The following is a 19,670-nucleotide window of genomic DNA, read 5'->3' as shown; positions in this document are numbered from 1 at the left end:
AGTTCGAGGCCAGCCTGGTCTACAAAGTGAGTCCAGAACAGCCAAGGCTACAAAGAGACCCTGACTCGAAAAACCAAAAAAAAAAAAAAAAAAAAAAGAGTTGTATCTGAGTTTTGTCCCTGGGAGGTAGGATTAAAGGTGTGGACCACCACCACCTTGTTCACTGTAACTTTAGAATTTAGGAAGCAACTAACCTGTAGAGATCTACTTGTCTCTGCTGGTATTAAAGGCACTGGGCTACCACCATCCTGCTCCAAATCACTCCAACTCTTAGAGATTTAGAAAATAAGTTTGAATTGTAGTAAGTCTTTGAATTTACTTAAAACATTTTAAACCAATCGACTGTGCTTTTAATACCAAACAATGAAAATATCCTTTTTATTTAAGAAGAAAACTCAAAAGCTGATGTCTAAGATGGTGTGGGCCAAGTGGCAATCTACAGTCTAACATTCTAACATAGAATTAAGACTGTGGTTCTTATTTTATTAATTTATTCTTATTACATCTCAATGGTTATCCCATCCCTTGTATCCTCCCATTCCTCCCTCCCTCCCATTTTCCCCTTACTCCCCTCCCCTATGAGAGAAGCATGGGAGAATAGCAAAGTAGAAGGATCCAGAGGGTCCTAGAAACCTACAAGAAGAACATTATGATAGACAGATTTGGGCCCAGGGGTCCCGCTCAAACTATGGCTCCGGCCAAGGACAATACAGGCCTTAAACTTCAAACCCCTACCCAGATCTAGCCAGTGGTCAGGACATTCTCCACAGTTGAGTGAAGAGTGGGGTATGACTTTCACATGTACTCTGGTGCCTCATATTTGACCACGTCCCCTGGATGGGGAGGCCTGGTGGCACTCAGAGGAAGGACAGCAGGCTACCAAGACTGTGGTTTAAGAAAACCCAATTTTATTTCATGCCAGTAAGGCAAGTATGCCTTTGTTAAATTATCATTCAAAAATATTGTTTTTTAATGCCTGGTTAACCATTTTAAAGGTAGGGCCGTTGGTACCTTTGGAAGACCAACAGCTGTTGTGTCCTGCTTATGGACAACCTGGACAGTTACTTTTGTTTGTTTGTTTGATTTTTCCAGACAGGGTTTCTCTGTGTACTCTGGCTGTCCTGGACTTGCTTTGTAGACCAGGCTGGCCTCATAGTCACAAAGATCTGCCTGCCTCTGCCTCCTGACTGCTGGGATTACAGGTGTGCGCCACCACACCCGGCTGTGACTGTTCTTGATAATACTCTTTAATATTTTTCTCAGAAGCATTCTTTATTTTATGGTTTGTTTCTGAGATTAGAGGAATATTAATCTGTGTTTTCCATTGCTGCAACAAATCACCTCTCCATAAATTCATAACGATATTAGTCAAACATGGCTTGAATTTTCCTATTTGTCTTTCTGGTTTTACACCCTTGACCCATCTTGCACTTTGCTTTACCTGAGATAAAGTTCCAATCCCAGCCAGTTATGGTGGCACACACCTGTAACCCCAGCACTTGGGAGGCAGAGGCAGATGGACCTCTGTGATTTCAAGACCAGCTTGGTCTGCAGAGTGAGTCCAGGACAGCCAAGGCTACACAGAGAAACATTGTCTGGAAAAAAAAAGTTCCAATCTCTAGAAGCTGAATATTTACCTCCTGAAGAGGCCAATATGGATGCCAAGATTTTGGTGAAATTGTTGTTATATCTGCTCTGTGTCTACTAAATCTTCTATTTTAATGCCACTTATTTGTATTTTCAGCTTTTGTCTCTGATCATTTATAAGCCATATGTCAAAATACTTGTTTTCTGGTCTCTCCTGAATTTTTTGTTTTATCTCCTGAAGCTGTTCAGTACTTGATATATCCAGAGAAGTATTGGTTTTTTTGTTTCTGTTTGTTTCGTTTTTGTTGTCTGAGGTATCGTTTTTAACAATAGGCACTAACTATTTTAATTGTTCTGTGGATGAGTTTCTCTGGTGCTGACAGGGAATGATTGAGTCACATTTGACTTGAAAACCTTTGGGAGATCCCTAGGACATTTCCTGAGAGCAAAGGGTTGCCTTACCTATCCCTGTTGATCTGCATTCGTTAGCTCAGTGCAGCCTTTGCCATGCTTTCTGCATCCTCCAATGCCTGGGGCCTTTTTGTGGGGGATTATTTCTAGGAATGCTTTGCCTACACTTGCTTTCCAAATGACCTGGTTTAGCACAATTAAAGCATCTGACATTTTGATTTTTCTAGAAACTTTTAGATATTACTTCTGTCAGAGAATTATCATAAACGTGAGATCTAATAGCAGCTGTATTTCTCCTCTATTGGTGCTAATCTTGCCTTTAAAGGTCTAATCACTCTTTTGCATTCTGAATTAGCATTTAAAAAAATATATATATATATATATTTATTTATTTATTTATTATGTATATGTGTATACGTGCAGGCCAGAAGAGGGCATCAGATCTCATTATAGATGGCTAGGCATGTGATTGCTGGGAATTGAACTCAGTTTCTCTGGAAGAACAGCCAGCGCTCTTAACCTCTGAGCCATCTCTCCAGCCCTGAATTAGCATTTTAAAAAGCCAACAATTTGCTTAATATTTGTCTAACTTCTGAATCTGATATTACTCTATTTACAGCTGAAGTCAATCTTTGCAAAAACTCAGTGAAGGCTTCTTTTGGGCCTTGTATAATTTTAGCAAACGACTCAGACCTCTTTCCTGATTCTTCAACCTTGTCCCAAACATTTAAAGCTGCTAAATGACATAAAGCCAAGGTGTGATTATCAAATTCTAGCTGGCTTTGTAACTCAGCATATTGATCCTGGGAAATATTAATACCTCTCGCCTTGTGTCACTGTCCCATGGCCCTAGCCTCCTCTGCCCATTGTGTTCACAATTGTCACTGAGGACCAGCCTCCAATATTGCTGCTGCCAAATCTTCCCAGTCTTGGGAGATGATTCTGTTCTGAGTTGCTCATGAATATAGGGTGAATGCCTACCATAGGGAATGATTGCTTCCCTAAGTCTCCTCAAATCTAATAAGTCTATAGGCTTCCGTTTAACTTTGTCATAGCCTTGGGGGTGCCTGCCAACTTCTGGCAGGTCTTGTATAGTGACTGGATAAGCTAAGGTTGGTTTGTGCTGCCCTCTTCAGTTTCATCATGCGGTGATGAAGGAGGTTTTTTGTCTAAGTTCCTTTGTCTGTGTCTGAGTATTTTTCTCATTTTTATTTATAAGTCCCTATTTTTGTTCTAAAGCTTATATCTTATCAATCCACTTTTCATATTTTTCTTTTTCCTGTATCTCTAAAGCTTTTTTTAAAATTTGAGTTCACCATTCATCCACAATTTAAAAAATCTCAAGAAATTCATCCCACGAGGAATATGTAAACACAGTAAAGGACATATATGACAAACCCACAACAAACATTCTGAATGAAGACGAAGCTGAGGCCTTTTTTCTTAGCTATGGGATGAGGTAACGACGCCCTTCTGATTCACACCATACTGAAAGTCCTGGGCCAAGCAATTGTGTAAGAAAAAAGCATCCAGACTGTAAAGGGAGACATCAAGCCATCACTATTTGCAGATGACATGACCCTACAGATGGAAAACTATACCACAAAACTGATGGAGCTGCAAGCACTACACCACAGACCAGAACCTCAGTATGTTTGTTACTTACAGCATAGGGGACAGGAGTTGTGAGGCTTGGTAGGAAGTCTCTATACAGTGAGCAGTCTCAGGCTGTAAACATTGAGGAGGAGGAAGCTACAGTTGCTAGTGTTTACACATATGGCAACATTCACACTCAGAAGACAGGAAGGTCTTGCCCACCCTCTCAGCCTGATCCAGGGTAAGGCTTTGCTGGATTCCATGGGTCTGAGGCATCCATTGGTCCCTGACATGGCCATGTCTGTGCCAACAATACAGATTCACTCAGGATTTCATCTGTTCTTTACTCATTCACTCAAGGCCTCCTCCGCTCCTCAGAAGGTGTTTTGGTCCTCGGCTTTATCAATTTTCTTCTCCTCCGTGATTTCCCCTTGGGTGTATGGTGGCACTGCAGATGTATCCGTGAGTTCGGGTAGCCTATTTTGACCAGTTGTGCATCTCTGCAATAGGCTCCATCTATTGCAAAAAAGAAACTTCTTTGATGGGGTAAGAGATACATTCATCCTGGGTATAAGGATAGATATTTAGATTATAGTTAGAAATTATATTAGTGTAAGAAGATGGCAGCTGTAGGTTCTCCTTCAGTGTCCGTGACTTCTCCAGCTACAGGCAGTTGGCTAGGTTTACAGTGCTGGGCATGAGTCCCCTTCCATTAAGCCAGCCTTGGTCCAACTAGACAGCGGCTGGCTACCTGCGAGGTGGAAGCTGCACTGCTGACCTGGGGCTGTCTTGCTCGGCTCGTGATTACTGCAGTTCACAGGCGTCAGCTGGGTAGGACTGATGCCTGCTGTTCTCCCCTGGCAGCTTGCACGGCACCTCCACATACTATGAGAGCCAGAGGCTCTCCAAAGGGGGCTTTCCAAGGGGGAAGGATGACCACCGATGAAAATCTCTCCCAATTTCCTTCTTTTTACACATTATTCAAGTGTGCCATGCTTTTAAAAAAGCATATTGAAGTGCAGTTTATGTGAGGTGGGAGGTGAAAGGATGTGAGTGTGATTAGTGACTCTTAGCTGTTCTTCCGATATCATCAATCCCCACCCCCTGCAGCGTCTTCCTTTCTCCTCACTGTCATGCGTTCAGGGGACCCCACTTCTCTGTCTTCTTTCAGGAGGATCAGCTTCTCTTCTTGGGAGGCCACCCCTAGATCTAGTCCGTCACCGTAAGGGCTCTTCTCTCAGCCAGCGTGGTCAGAAGTTTTGCAGTATTGGACTTTCTCCTTGACTTTGTCTCATCTGTTGTCCCTATTCCTCTCTGCTATTTTTTCAGTCTCTTCAGATTTTTTTTTTTTTGTCTTGATTTCTGTTCCCACAGGTCTGTGCTGGAATTTTTATTTTAATTCTCTCCTTATAGGAAACCTGGAAATTGTGATGCCTTTCTCTAATGTATTCTGTATTTCACCTGTGTTTCTCATTTTGACATAATTATTTTTTAATAGAAGTTCTGGCTCAGGTGATTGTCATACAGGTGGCAACTGGATGGAGTGATTTTACAAGTGTTCCAAGGTACTCTGCTTTGTCTTCAACCCATTAACAAGCCGATGCCCGTTGCTCATATGCGTATGTGCTTCTGTTTCCAATTTCCTTAATAATCCGTATTTGATTATGTACATTTTTATTTCTTTCCTACCTACTGAAGATAGAAATGAGTCTCTTATTCACAGTTATGTCCACTGCCTAGAGCACCGGCACTTAATAGACACCCAGGAAATACTAAGTTGAAGTAATGTCTTATTCAGTTACATTCTACTTTTTCTTCTGAAATGTTAAATTTGTTTATCTTTATTGTAGATGCTAAAAAAAACTCTTCAAGGGTCTGAGAGTGAAGAATCGTCAGTATCACATGAAACAACAAATTTGATACCATTTGGAGATGTGGTATGTATGACTTCACTTTCAATAAGCCTGTGCAAATTGTTTCTAATTTGCTTTGAAACAGTTAATATTTATTATCTGGTAATTTAAAAGTATATGAAGGAAATAGTCCTCTATGATAAACATGAACATGATTTTTTTATTTATATGAGTCATAAAACCATTCAATATTTGCCAAAATTATGGCAAACATTGTAGTTCACAGAAGTAGTGTTTCCCGTAGCGCAGACTCCCCGTTGCCTTACAGCACTGTGGGGCATTGATTGGGGCCTCGTCTGGCATCTGCTAATGTTGTCTGAACTGGCATTTTTGTTGAGCTCGTCAAATGGTTATACTTATTTCCAGATTGACCTATGGCTTGAAAATTGACCCTTCCTCACTCCTTCACGCCTCCCATCCCTGCCTCCACCAAGCCTCAGAAGTAGCAGGGTTCCTGCGGCTTCGTGGGAGTTCTTAGAAGAACCATTGCTTGGGCTGGTGAAGTGGCTCAGGTGGATAAAAGCACGTGTCATCACTACTAAGCCTGAGAGCCTGTGTTTCAATCCAAGACCCACATGGTGAAAGGAGGGGACCAGCTCCTGAAAATTGTCCTCTGACTACCACACATGTGCCATTATGCACATGTCTACACACACACACACACACACACACACACACACACACACACACACACATACACACGCACCATTAGGCACATGCCGTCTATGCACACACACAGTCACACATATCCATTATGCATATGCTACACACACACACACACACATGCCATTATGCACATGTCTGCACACACACAGACACTCATGCCATTATGTGCATTTCTACACACACATCATTATGCATATGTCTACAGACACACACACAGACACACATACAGAGACAAGCATACACACACAGGCACACACACATGCCATTATGCACATGTCTGCAGACATACATACACAGAGATAAAAACGTATACACACATTCCATCATGCCCATATCTACACCCACGCAGAGACCCACACACACATGCCATTATGCATGTCTACACACACACACACACAGAGACCCACATACATGCCATTATGCACATGTCTACACATACATACACACACCTATGCCATTATGCACATGTCTACACACACATGCCATTATGCACATGTCTGCAGATACAGAGAGACACAGACACACATGCCATTATGCACATGTCTATACACAGACACACACAGAGACAAACAACACACTTTTAAACAATAGTTTTTGAAGCTTTTTCTATTGTATGTGTGTGTTTCAGTACTTACATGTATGTATGTGCACCACGTGTGCACCTGGTACCCTTGGAGGCCAGAAGAGGCCATTAGGTCTCTTGGACCTGGCCACCTGATGTGGGTGCTGGGGTCTGAATCTGAGTTCTCTGCAGAGTAGGCTGTGCTCCTTCCTAATCACTGAGCCATCTTTCCAGCCCTAAGACTTTATACTGCTAATTAATATGTCTAAAGGGAAAACCCAACACAAACGTGTTCAACAATGTAAATAACAGTTCAGTGCAAAGTGTAAGAAAGTTAACATAAAAACCAAACCGTGTTTGCCTTGGTGTTTTTGCAGGTTGGCTGCCTGGCTGTTCACATAAGGAGCTGTAGACAGTTTTCTCACAGATGTATCCTTTCACAGAATCACCAGATCTTGCTGTTTTGGCTGCTCCCAGCTGAGTTACTAACCACTGGGAAACGTTGCTGCCTGCAAAGCTAACCACACTATTGGCAAAGCCTCCACGCCCCATTGAGTGGCCTCCTGCTCCCCAGAGTCTTCGCTGTGGCTGCAGGTTGCAGCTAAGGGGACTAGGCCCTTCAGCGTGGGCTGGGCTGGGTGCTGGCGGTTACCGTGATTACCGTGAAACCACTCATCTTCAGTGTAAAACACTGTTAAACAGCGTAAAATGTTTTTTTTTTTAAATCTTGATTACCATAGTTTCTATGTTCACTTAAGTTCTTCACTTTGGTGAATGTCTCTCTCGTCCATAGTGATGCTATTTTTACTTACATTCATTGAATTTATGTTAAAATGATCATAGATGCCTGCTCAGACTAAAGGACAACAAAAATAACCCCACTCTTTAGTGTAGAAGTGAAAAAAAAATTTAAAGCTCTCTGTGAATTTACCTCAATCTCCATGTAAGTTAAAGGAAAAATATGTCCATAAACATAATGCTAATTTATTTATAAGCAATAAACCTCCTTCCCTTAAACTTTTTTTAATAAGAATTTTCTTAAGTGGGTGCCTTGTCTTTGGTTCTTTGAGTCTGTCTTCCTATGTAGCCCAGGCTGCCCTCAAACTCTCAGCCCTCTGGTCCCAGCTTCCCAAGTGTGGAGAACTACCATACTCCTGTATTCTAATTTTTAAAGCAATCTCTCTCTCTCTCTCTCTCTCTCTCTCTCTCTCTCTCTCTCTCTCTCTTCTTTTTTTTTTTTAATTTCTATAGTAATGTTTTAAGGTACTTAAACCTTGAAAACAATATTTTTAATTCATGAAGTACCATGAAAACAACACAGTACAGTGAAAATGAAGACATAGTGAGGTGAACTAGAATAGACCACTTTCCTGTAAATTCTAACTTTCAGGTATCTTTTAAAAAATATTTATATTTTACATACACTTGGTGTTTGGCCCATGTGAATGTCTTTGTGATGGAATTGGATCCACTGGAACTTAAGTTACAGACAATTGTGAGCTGCCATGTGGTTGCTGGGAATTAAACCTGGGTCCTCTGGTTTAGAGCAGCCAGTGCTCTTAACCTCTGAGCCATCTCTCCAGCCTGTATATTCTATCTTAAGATTCAATTATTCTCAATTTATGTGCTTATTTTAAAACTTTTATACATAATTACACACAGAAAATAATGTTGACTATATACTATAAATCTTAGTCACCTTAAAATTAACATGTGGAAAACTTGTGGAGGAATTATGGTGAAATGTGAGAATAAAGCTGTGGAGAAGACTAAGCATTCTGTTGACATTGCGCATAGCAACGAGAGGCAAAAAACAGAATTTCTATTGTTTAATATGCTCTAAGATTACCTTCCCTGTCTACTTGATTGACTTTTATACTTTGGCCTAGATTGCTTAATAAATTTTACAATGTGTTATTTGATCAATTACAACACAACTTATTTCCTAAATATTTTCTTTTCAGTCATTATACAGCAACATATTAATTTGTTCATTCGAATCTCTGTAAACAACATTATAAAATGCACAAAACTTCGTAACTTGAAAGCTATTAGTGAAAAGAACTATGTACTTAGGTTTGATGAAGTGAAGTATTTTTCTGTACAGGTAATGTTAAAATTCTCTCCTCAATATGATGATGTGTCTTTATAGTTTCAAATATTCTAACTACTTACCTCTTTTGGGGGGAAAGGTAGATAAGAACCGAAAACTTTTTCGTCTGGGGTTCGGCAGTGTTTCACTCCGCTGCCATGGCCTGTGGTGTGCGCTGAAGGGCTTGGCCCCAGCACACTGCTCCTGGCATGTTGGTGGGTGAGACTCTTAAGCATTTATCATAAATAAGGTTTTCTCCCTTGTGTTGCCTTTTCTATCTGCCTTCTTCTACCCTTTCTTTTTTCACCCTGTTTCTTCTCTCCTCTTATATAGTCCCTTAATATACACTCCTCTAATTGTTTACACATAGATTGCAGTCTTTGTAACAATCCCACATATCTCCCTCTCACCCCCTCACAGACAGACAGACAGACACACACACACACAGCACAGACATGCACACATGAGTGTGCGCACACACATGCGCATGCACTTGCTCACACAAACACACATGCACACTTATCTTTTTGGATGAAGAAAGTGAGTTACTATGAGGTTAAAGGACTTTGCTGTGGTCATAGGGCTGGGACATGGACGAGCTGGGGGTGTGTACACACTGACTTGAAACCCTCGTCCATTCAATTGCCACTCAGCTGGAACTTGCTATGCTCCTGTTTACAGTTAAACCTGTTTGTTTGTTTGTTTGTTTGTTTGTTTGAGACAGGGTCTCTCTGTGGTAGCCTTGGCTGTCCTGGACTCACTTTGTAGTCCAGGCTTTGAACTCACAGTGATCCGTCTGCCTCTGCCTCCCAAGTGCTGGGATTAAAGGCGTGTGCCATCATGTTCAGCTATAGTTAAATCTCTTAAAAGCTAAAATATATCTCAAAGATGTCACTGGTCAAGAGTACCTACTGTTCAGATGGCCCTCCTTGGCTTCTTTGCGTCTATGGGTTGGTTATCCTGTACATTATGGCTAATGTCCACTTCTAAGTGAGCACTTCCATGCGTGTCTTTCTGGGTCCGGGTTACCTCACTCAGGATGATCTTCTTTCCTTCCTTCCTTCTTTCTTTCTTTTTTCTTTCTTTCTTTTCCAAGACAGGGTTTCTCTGTGTAGCCTTGGCTGCCCTGGACTCACTTTGTAGACCAGGCTGGCCTCGAGCTCACAGAGATCCACCTGCCTCTGCCTCCCAAGTGCTGGGGTTAAAATGCACCACTATGCCTAGCTCAGGATGATCGCTTCTTTTCTTCTCTTTTTTAATTTTTAAGATTTATTTATTTCTTATGTATACAGTGCTCTACCTGCATGCACACCAGAAGAGAGCATTAGATAACATTACAGATGGCTGTGAGCCACCATGTGGTTGCTGGGAATTGAACTCATGACCTCTGGAAGAGCAGACAGTGCTCTTAAATGCTGAGCCATCTCTCCAGCCCCCAGGATGATCTTTTCTAGTTCCATCCATTTGTCTGCAAATTTCATGATGTTGTTGCTTTTGATAGTTGAATGGTATTCCAGTGTGTAAATGTACCACAGTTTATCTATTCTTCAGTTGAGGGACAACTTCCTGAACAGAACACCAACCCCTCAGGTTCTAAGGTCAACAGTTAATAAATGGGACCTCATGAAACTGAAAAGCTTCTGTAAGGTAAATTACACTGTCAATAGGACAGAACAGCAGCCTACCAAATAAGGAAAGATCTTCACCAACCCTACATCTGACAGAGGGCTAATATCCAAAATATAGAAAGAACTCAAGAAATTAAACACCAATAAACCAAATATCCCACTTTAAAAAATGGGGTACAGAGCTAAACAGAGAATTCTCAACAGAGGAATCTCTAATGGCTGAGAAGCACTTAAACAAGTATTCAACCTCAGAGAAATGCAAATCAAAATGACTCCAAGCTTCCATTTTACACCTGTCAGGATGCTAAGACCAAAAACTCACGTGGCAGCACATGCTGGCAAGGATGCGGGGTCAGTGGACCACTCCTCCACTGCTAGTGTGTGCACTTGTACAGTCACTCCGGAGCTGCCTTTCCTCCTGCACGGATTGGATGTTTGTGCTGGCTCCTCTGAAATGTATCTATTCAGCTCATCCGCTCATTTCTTGATCGGGTGATTTGCTCTTTTGGTGTTTACTCTTCTGAGTCCTTTATATATTTTGGATACTAATCATGTCCTGCCAGATGAGCACCAGGCAAAGAGAATTTTTTTTCCTGCTGTGCAGAAGCATTTTCCTCAAATCGTTCCTGCTTGCCCGTTCTTGCTGTTGCTCCCTGAGCAGCTAGAGCTCCGTTCAGAAATGATTGCCTAGAAAGCTGTCTTGAAGTGGTTTCTTCTAGGCTTTTTAAAGTTTCGGCTCTTACATGGACTTCTTTGTTTTTATACAGGGTGAGAGGTCAGGATCTTAATTATTCTTCTACATATGGGTATTTGGATTTTTCCCCCTAGCACTGTTTAGTGAACTGTCTTTTCTCCAATGTGTATTTTTTGTGACTGTGGCTGTGTGGGCTGTGTCTGGCCCTATATTTGATTCCACTGCTCTGTGCCTGCTTTGCTCCAGCGCCATGCTGGTTTTGTTACTATGGCTCTGTTAGAATAATTTGAAATCAAGTACTATGATGCCTCCAGCACTGCTCTTCCTGCTTAAAGTTCCTGAATCGCTTCATCTGATATGTAACTTCAGTAAGTGTTGAGGGCAACTCTTTACGTATAATTAAAAAGACAGGGCAGGGAATAGATGATTCAAAAGGTCATAATTAATATTAGACATAAACACATCCCAATGTTGTTGATATTAGAATATGTGGAACGATGAAGTTGAAAACTCACAAAGCTAACATAAAAACTAACAACCAGTGACACCCGTGATCTAGTGTAACTTACGGATACATTTACATAGAAATCATGTCTGAAATTCAGACTGAAAACTTAATATTTCTTTTCCTATATTTTGATATTGAGGTTCCCAGACGTCAGGATGATGAGCGGAATAATATTTTCTTGGAATTAATGAAGGATGGAGGAGACGCAGCCAGGCCCGCTCATGCCTTAGGCAGTGCCGAGTCACATCTTTATGAAGTGATACAGGTAGGTGCGCAAACACCAGGGCTTCCCAGCTAGGTGGGGACACGGGCCTGTAACCCTAGTGCTTTCAGGGGACAAAGAAGACAGGAGCTCAAGTTCATCCTCGGCCACACAGCGATTGCAAGGCCAGCCTGGGCCACACAGTGAAACACAGTCTCAAAAAGACAGGAAGTAAAGCAGAACCCAGTGTTTGTGTTTTTAAACCTTAGCACCATGCTGTCTGGCCTGTATTGTCAGTGTGGTTCCTGCTACCTAATGGGCTCCTTTTGTTTACCATGTGCATAGCAAACTAAGTGCATTCTGAACATATGAAAAATATTAGAATTGCCAGCATGAGGCTTAAAATAAGAGAATGCTGAGTTCCCAGACAATATCATGTAATTTGGAGCAACCTAGGGAACGGAGAGGAGTCGGCATTACTTTCTGACCTTGGCTGGTGTGTGGGCTCATGTGGAGCGCCTCTGCTTCCATAAGAAACACACTTCATGGTCATGGTGAGAACTAAAAAGAATGCCCACTGGGCTGCCTTGTCTGCCCTCAGTAGGCTAGGATGCACTTAGTCCTTGCTTTCCATCCCTTGGTACAGCTTTTAACAGTCCTGCTGGGACTTGATGTGCCAGGGTATGTTGGACCCATGGAGGTGAGGACCTCCTCTTTTCTGAGGAGAGAGAAAGTGGAGAATGTGGGGGGAGGGGTACCTGAGGGGTGGGACTGGGAAGAGAGGAGGGAGGAAGCTGCGATTAGGCTCTAAAGCGATTCAATAAATAAACTAAGAAGAAAAAAAGGATGCTCACTGAAGTACATATGGTGTGCGAGGTTCCTAACTGTGAACTTGACAGTAGTGAAAGTGCTGGAGGGTTGGGCGTGAATTACCCATGGGTGTTGGATTGGGTGTGATAACTCACAGCACAGCAGACGTCACCATGGCTGGGAGCCAAGGAGGGAAGGTCTCAGATCTGGTCCACACCCTTGGGCTGTGAGGACCTTCCACCTGACTGGGAACTTGCTTTGGAGACTTATGCTTAGCCCTCAAGACCAGAATGGGGGTGGATTTCTGGAAAGGGAAGTCCAGCCAGCCGAGCATCTCCACCTCTGTTAATGCTAATGTCTCCAGTTGCCTCTGCCACTCACAACTGCACTTCTACTGAACCTTCACTACATTGGTATCTTCATTAAGTTAAAACTATATTGCACTTGTGTTTTAGCTATTGAATCCATGCGTAGTTTAACTTGACTACCCCCTTTAGATAAACTGCAGATGTATACACGAATAATTCATTTAAAACTTTTTTTTTCTAGAAAGGCTGCTTTACCGAAATACTGCAAATGATGCATAGAAACAGTGTAAGCACTCTATAAACCTTCTTAAGATTTATGCATGTGTGATAGTTTAACACTAAAAAGAACTCATTCTATGGTCTATAGACTAAATATTTAAATTTTTATTAACCTAACCATAGCTGTTTGAATTATCAAAACTATAACATATAGAAAAATCACAATGTTTGCTCATAACTTCTTTACTTGTTTTATATAAAAGTTGGTATCATTTCCAGACTCAATTTAACTTTTTTATGTTTGTTTTTATGATACTTTTAAAATTTCAATATATTATTCCTCTTTCCACTTTCTCCCTCCAGGCCCTCCCATGTTCCCCCTTGTGCTCTTCCCCCCCCCCCATTCATAGCCCTTTTTCTCTAACTGTTATGTATACGCATATATACATATTTTAAAGCTTTGACCCTTCTAGTCTATTGTGATAGGATTAGAAATCGCTGGATGAGACAGTAAAATGTCTTGGCTGCTTTCTCCAGCCTTGCTGGAGAGTCTCTGAAGAGGTGTTTACACTTTCTAATTCTGAATGCGCTTAGATGTTAGTAATTTGGTTAACTGAACAATCCACAACACTCCTGCTAGCTCAAGTCCAGAATGGGGTAAAAGACCATATAGTCATTGACTTTTCCCTCCACACCTGGTCATCCTAGGGTTGAGAGGTGGGATTGCTTGTTGCAAACAAAATTTGATCTGGGGTGGAGATGAAAAGCAGACAAGTAAATAATTTGAAATATATGCATATATACCATATGTATGTGTGTGCCAATGCCTTTGCATCATCCTACTAATAATTCTAAGTTACAGTTTTGCACATTTGACCATTATCACTGTTTAATTTTAAGCTGAAAGGGTTATAACTTCCTGGGACTTGAATAGAACCCTCTTTTGGAGTTCTTGTGTAAACAAAGCTTTGTTGTTGGTGGTTTGTTTTTTTTTTAACTAGAAGATTCATTCTGTATAGATTTATGACGTTATCACTTTGACACTTTTATAACAACCTCATTCTAATCAAGTGATGAAATCAATCCGCTGCGTTTAGGTCATCTGCAGGGTGGAAGTGGAATTTATGTTCTCCTATGGAAGCTTTGGTTATGGATTCTCACATCAGGTCAGTTCCCTTCTTTAAAAAAAAATGTGTTCTGCTTTAGCTTACCAGTCAAATTATTGTCCTTTGAGCCTGATGACCCACCTTCAGTCACCAGGGCCCCACACAGTGAGGGAGAGAACCATCTTCCACCAGCCGTCCTCTGGCTCATGCAGCTCCCTAAAAAATGGATAACGTGTTTAAAAAAATAATCGTTTCAAAATAAATGCAGCTTTACATTCTGATCTTGAGATATAAGGGCTTTTTTTCCAGAGACAAAGTAAAACAAAAGGCTTCACCATGTGTTTGAGTATACATTTTAAATGATGATATTTTATTCAAAATGCCTTTACTGTCTTACTCGTCTCTACACACTTGTATTACTAAAACAATGTTTTCCTAGGTGTTTCACTGAGTATTTTACATCTAGAAATACTCATCGGAAATGGGACCACTGATCATACACGCATGCCTGTGATCCCAGCATTCAGACCTAAGAAAGCATTGTTCTAGAAAAATATTTCAGTATAGATAAACACTGTCACCTGGTGAGTGACAGAACCCTTGATATCCCTGGATCATCAGAACCAGGCATGTGTTAACCTGGCCCCATTAATGCTGCTGCTGCATCGGGGACCTCTCATTTCAGAGTCTTTGATTAACAGATTTTGGGTGAATTTTGATTAGTAATTGAGAAGAAGGGGATTAATCTTCCTAAAGAAGTCTACTTCTGGGTTAGTTAAGAAAAAATCCCTACAATACGTTTAAATTTTTATCCAAGGTAGTCATGATTGTTAATATATTTGCAGATGATAGCCACAAAGAGCAAGCCTTTTTTCCTTACCTGACTTTACTGTTGTTTCCATTTGTTTACTTATTTACTTACTTATTATAATGCTGGGTGCTAACACAGAGCCTTGGGTACAGTAGGCAGATGCTCTGCACTGAGTTACATGCCCAGCACATGGCTTTTAGAAACAGAGACTTCGTATGTAGCTCAGGCTGGCCCTGAGCTAGCTGTGGGGCCCAGGCTCCCCTCCCTCAGAGTAGTGAGTGCTGAGGGTACTACACTAGTGCACTGCCATGCCCAGTTCTCTCATTCTCTGTGTGTGCATGTATACATGTTAGGGTACATGTGTGTATACATTTGCACATGTGTGTTGAGGGTCATTTCTCAGGAGCCATTCACTTTGCTTTTTGAGACAGAGTCTCTCACTGGGACCTGGGGCTCACCAGTGAGAATAACCCAGGGGCCCTCCTGCCTCTTTCTCCCCAGCACTGGGTTTACAAGCACACACCACTGTGCCTGGCTTTTTGTATGGGTTTTTGGCTTTGAACTCAGTTCCTCTTGCTTGCATAGAGAGCACTTTGCTGATTGAGCGATCTCTCTAGCCCTTATATTCTTTTCTTGTGATGAATTTTGCTTTATTACAATTCCCATTGTCATCGTTTCTGCAAGTTAGGTTTAGCAGTCATAGCTTATGAGTATCAACTATAGAAGTCGGTTTGTGTCCAAATATAAGCATGGCATTTAAGAGTAACTATCCTTAAAGAAAGAGGTTACTTTAAGATTTGTAATCCCAGCACTGGAGAGGCAGAAACAAGATCCTTGGGGCTTGCCAGCCAGCCAGTATAGCATACTTGATGAGTAATGGCACCTGAGGTTGTCCTCTGGACTACACTTGTGCACACACACATGACACGAGTGAGCACATACATGTCCACATGGAGAGAAAGTGATAGCTTATTTTCAGATAAAACTAGGCAAGCATTGTTTTATGTAGGTAGACCTTACTGAAAACATAAAACAAAGCTATTATATGGGGGGAAAAACCAGTCTGTTCAATAAAAGCGCAACTTGACCACTAGTCTTTCAGTCTTTCAGGCCCCTACTCACCTATCATGATGATGTGAAAAGAAGAGGCAAAAGTATCTACACTCATGCCCCCATGTTGCACACTCATTCCTGATGTTGCACACCATTCTGTAACTTTGAATGAATCACTGATCTTTAGTGTGGTCTATAAAACATGCACACTTACATCATGTTTGATCAAGAGGATTAGAGAGAATTAACGGTATATAATGCGTGTTACATGTTAGTACCTGACAAATTAGGTTTCGGTCTTCATTACTCTTCTCCTTATATACATGACTTAAGAACTGTATCGGCCTTCAGGGGCTGGGGGGTGTTAGTCCTATTTCAGTCCGTTATAACTAAATGTACTTATATTTTTATCAGTTAAAACCTCTTCAAAAAATCATTGAACCATCCATGTTCATGAATATTGCACCTCCTCCAGAAAGAACAGATCCTGTCACGTAAGTGTCGTTACTATATTAAGGTCAAGTGGCATCTTAAAGGGGTGATGGAACATATTATTTATCTTAAGGAACCCTGGGAATGTAGCTGAGATGGACTAGACCCTAAGACAAGGGAAGCACCGAGTTCCTCTGCTTGACAAGACGAGAGAGAAAGAGCCAGGTGTGATGGCTCATGCCTGTAACCTCAGCACTTGGGAGGAAGAGGCACAAAGATGGAAAACTCATGGGGTTACACAAGGCCTAGTGATGAACAAGCAAGCAAGCCAAAAGAGGCATTGGCTTTCTCTGTGTCACCCTGGAGAAAAGCGCTGAAGTCTAGAGAGGAGAGGAGAGGGGTGCTTAATGAGGAACTTAGCCAGCAAGATCCTCCTGACGGAATGAAAAAGAGGGCTTCCAAGACCTCTGTGTCTGGTGGTCGCCAGTCTCCACTCTGTAGGACGGCATTGTTAGTCTCCTCCACACCACCCCAACTGTCACTTATAAATGGGCTGTTAAAAACTGTTATTAGTGGGCCTGGGGGGTAACACTCTGCCAGCTGTATTCAGTTCTCAGCATCTATGCACAGATGTGGCTAGAGGGACCTGTAACCCCCAGCTTCGAGAGACAGAGATAAGCAGACCCCAGGAGTTCACTGGCCAGGCTGGCTGAAATGGTGCACTTCAGGCACAGTGAAAGAGCCTGTCCAAGGGACAAAGGCAGAGAGTGATAGAGTAAGACACTTGCAGGCTTGGGGCAGGGTTCTCCAGATGGTTCGCCATGCTCTGAGTCAGTCACCAGTGTCTGATTCATCTTCTCCCATAGCCAGTATTGAGTGGTCCATGAATCAAGGCATGAACATGAAAACTGCTCCTTGCCATCACTCCCAGTGATTCAAGAGCAATCCTTTCTCTCCTGTTCTTGCAATCTTATCTCCTGCTGGCCTAGAGTTATTTCCAAAAAGGTAAATGCTTCCGCTGAGAGATTGCACTGAACTGGAAGTTAAGACTGCTACACACCACTGGGCTCCTCATGACCCAGAGTCAACAGGCGAAGGAGGAGTCACTGCACTGGTAAATAATTGATCCAGAAGGCCAAAGAGAGCACAGACGACTCCTTACAATGCACAAAAGGAAGGGCGTGTTAAAACACAGCAGACACTTTAGGTCATCTCATAATACTGCCATTCCCCGTGATTAAGGTTGGATGGGGTTTTTTTTTTTGCATTAAAAATTATTTTGGGGGCCTAGAAAACTAGTTCAGTGGCTAAGAAAACTGACTGCTCTTCCAGAGGACCAAGGTTCAGTTCCCAGCACCCACATGTGCCTCACAACCATCTGAAACTCCAGGTCCAGAGCCTTGGCACTCTCTCGGTTTCCATGGGTACTGCATGCACGTGGTGCACAGGTACACATGCAGGCAAAAGGCAAATACAAATGAAACCTAAAAAAAAGTGTAAGGAAAAAAATGATTTCGGGTGGGGCATACAATGGCATGCATGTGGATGTCAAACAACAGCATGTGCAAGTTGACTGTCTCCTTCCTCCATATGATGCTGGGGATAAAACTCAGGTTCAGTTTTGGCAGCAAGTACCTTTACCTACTGAGCCATCTCACTGGCCCTGAGTCAGAATTTAATAGAAAACCACACCTTAACCCGCACGGGACTGTTCATGGCCCTGAAGGATGAAAGGATTAATCACAGCACCAGGTAAGGCACCAGCTAAGGTGATTGCTAAAGCAAGGAAGGGCAGAGTCAGCAGTGGAAGGAAAAAGGATGGCAAGTTCAGGGTCAAGGTTGTGCTTGCTCTGAGTGTTTCCTCACACATTGCTTATGAATATGTTCGTGTGTATCTATTCATATATGTAAATGGCATGGTTCCCCCTCTATCCCTGTATCACACAGCATCACAGTATTGGCATTCTGGGATATTGAGAAGAGTAAACATCACCTGACACTTTATTTCCTCTTCTGGTCTGTTGGCAGAGGGCAGTCACATCACATTAGGTGGACTATGATCATGTGATTGTCTTCATTGGAGGTTAGCAATGATCGAAGGAGATGCTATGTTGACAGGAAGTGGATTTGCGATTATTGTTCATGCATGTGTCAGCTTTCATGGAGAAGTTTTTGATGAGGTTTAAATAGATATTATAAATAAAGCATGCCCTAATGTGGTCACTCTCCTCTAATCAGCTGAATGCAGCAAGACGCCGACCCTCTGCCCAGAAAGGGCATTCTTCCTGTCTAAGCACCTTCAGTCTGAAGTACCAGCGTATCCCAGCTCTGCTTTGTTCTTGAGCCTGTGTGCTTTTAGCAGGAGTTGGGCAGCTGCCTCAGTCATACTATCGGCAGATCCGGGTCATCGGCCAGCAGACTCACTCTACAGATCTCAAGCTTTGATAGCTTCATGGGCCAACATAATACAACAATCTATTTTTACATGTGTACACCCCACTGTTTCTGTTACCCTAGACAGCCCAGGCTGATACAATGGGAGAGATGACTACATTAATTTGAGAAAAATGTAGGATTGTTTAATTATATTCTTGAAAGTTGGGAATAATAGATCAGAGATGGAAGGTGACAGAGAAAGGGGAAGACACGATGGTAGCTCACATTTCTGGACCAGTGGTACCTATGTGTTGCTTCTACTCCCTGAGCCAGGGAATACGGGAAAGAACATATGTAGGGAAAAGTCATGCACTCTATTTTGGACATCTTAAATTTAAGGTGCTCTTCATTATATATAACGAAGACTAATCAAAAAGACACTTGCTAACTGTTAGATGTGTTAAGGAATTTACACATCTTTCTTGTACGTCAAGTGAGTTCAATATTCCCCCTTTAAAATTATTTTTCTTTCATATATTACATCCTAAGCATAACTCCCCTCCTTCCTCCCCTTCCTCCTCCTCTCTGTCTTCTGCTCTCCCCCCACCCCTGCTTCCAGTGCCTCTCCCCTCCCTCCCCTGATCCACTCCTCCGTTTTTCTTCAGAAAATGATTCAATAATTCTTATCCCGTGGGT

General features: G+C 42.0%; 1 protein-coding gene across 4 annotated transcripts in view; it reads left to right on the top strand.

Moving 5' to 3' along the window:
• The window catches only part of C2CD6 (C2 calcium dependent domain containing 6), a 96,486-nt gene that overhangs the window by 10,591 nt on the left and 66,225 nt on the right, over nucleotides 1-19,670 (top strand). For all 4 annotated transcript variants that reach the window (XM_084778650.1, XM_084778651.1, XM_084778648.1 and 1 more), the window contains 7 exons: nucleotides 5,445-5,531; nucleotides 7,113-7,164; nucleotides 8,700-8,842; nucleotides 11,797-11,922; nucleotides 13,219-13,263; nucleotides 14,294-14,362; nucleotides 16,581-16,660. In XM_084778650.1, coding sequence (XP_084634776.1) covers nucleotides 5,445-5,531; nucleotides 7,113-7,164; nucleotides 8,700-8,842; nucleotides 11,797-11,922; nucleotides 13,219-13,263; nucleotides 14,294-14,362; nucleotides 16,581-16,660 — 602 coding nt within the window. The remainder of the gene's footprint in view (nucleotides 1-5,444; nucleotides 5,532-7,112; nucleotides 7,165-8,699; nucleotides 8,843-11,796; nucleotides 11,923-13,218; nucleotides 13,264-14,293; nucleotides 14,363-16,580; nucleotides 16,661-19,670) is intronic.

This window comes from Acomys minous (assembly GCF_964271855.1).
Source record: "Acomys minous genome assembly, chromosome: 4".
In the NCBI taxonomy this organism is placed as follows: domain Eukaryota; kingdom Metazoa; phylum Chordata; class Mammalia; order Rodentia; family Muridae; genus Acomys; species Acomys minous.
Note: the sequence above shows the minus strand (reverse complement) of the source record. Positions and strands in the feature narration are given on the sequence as shown.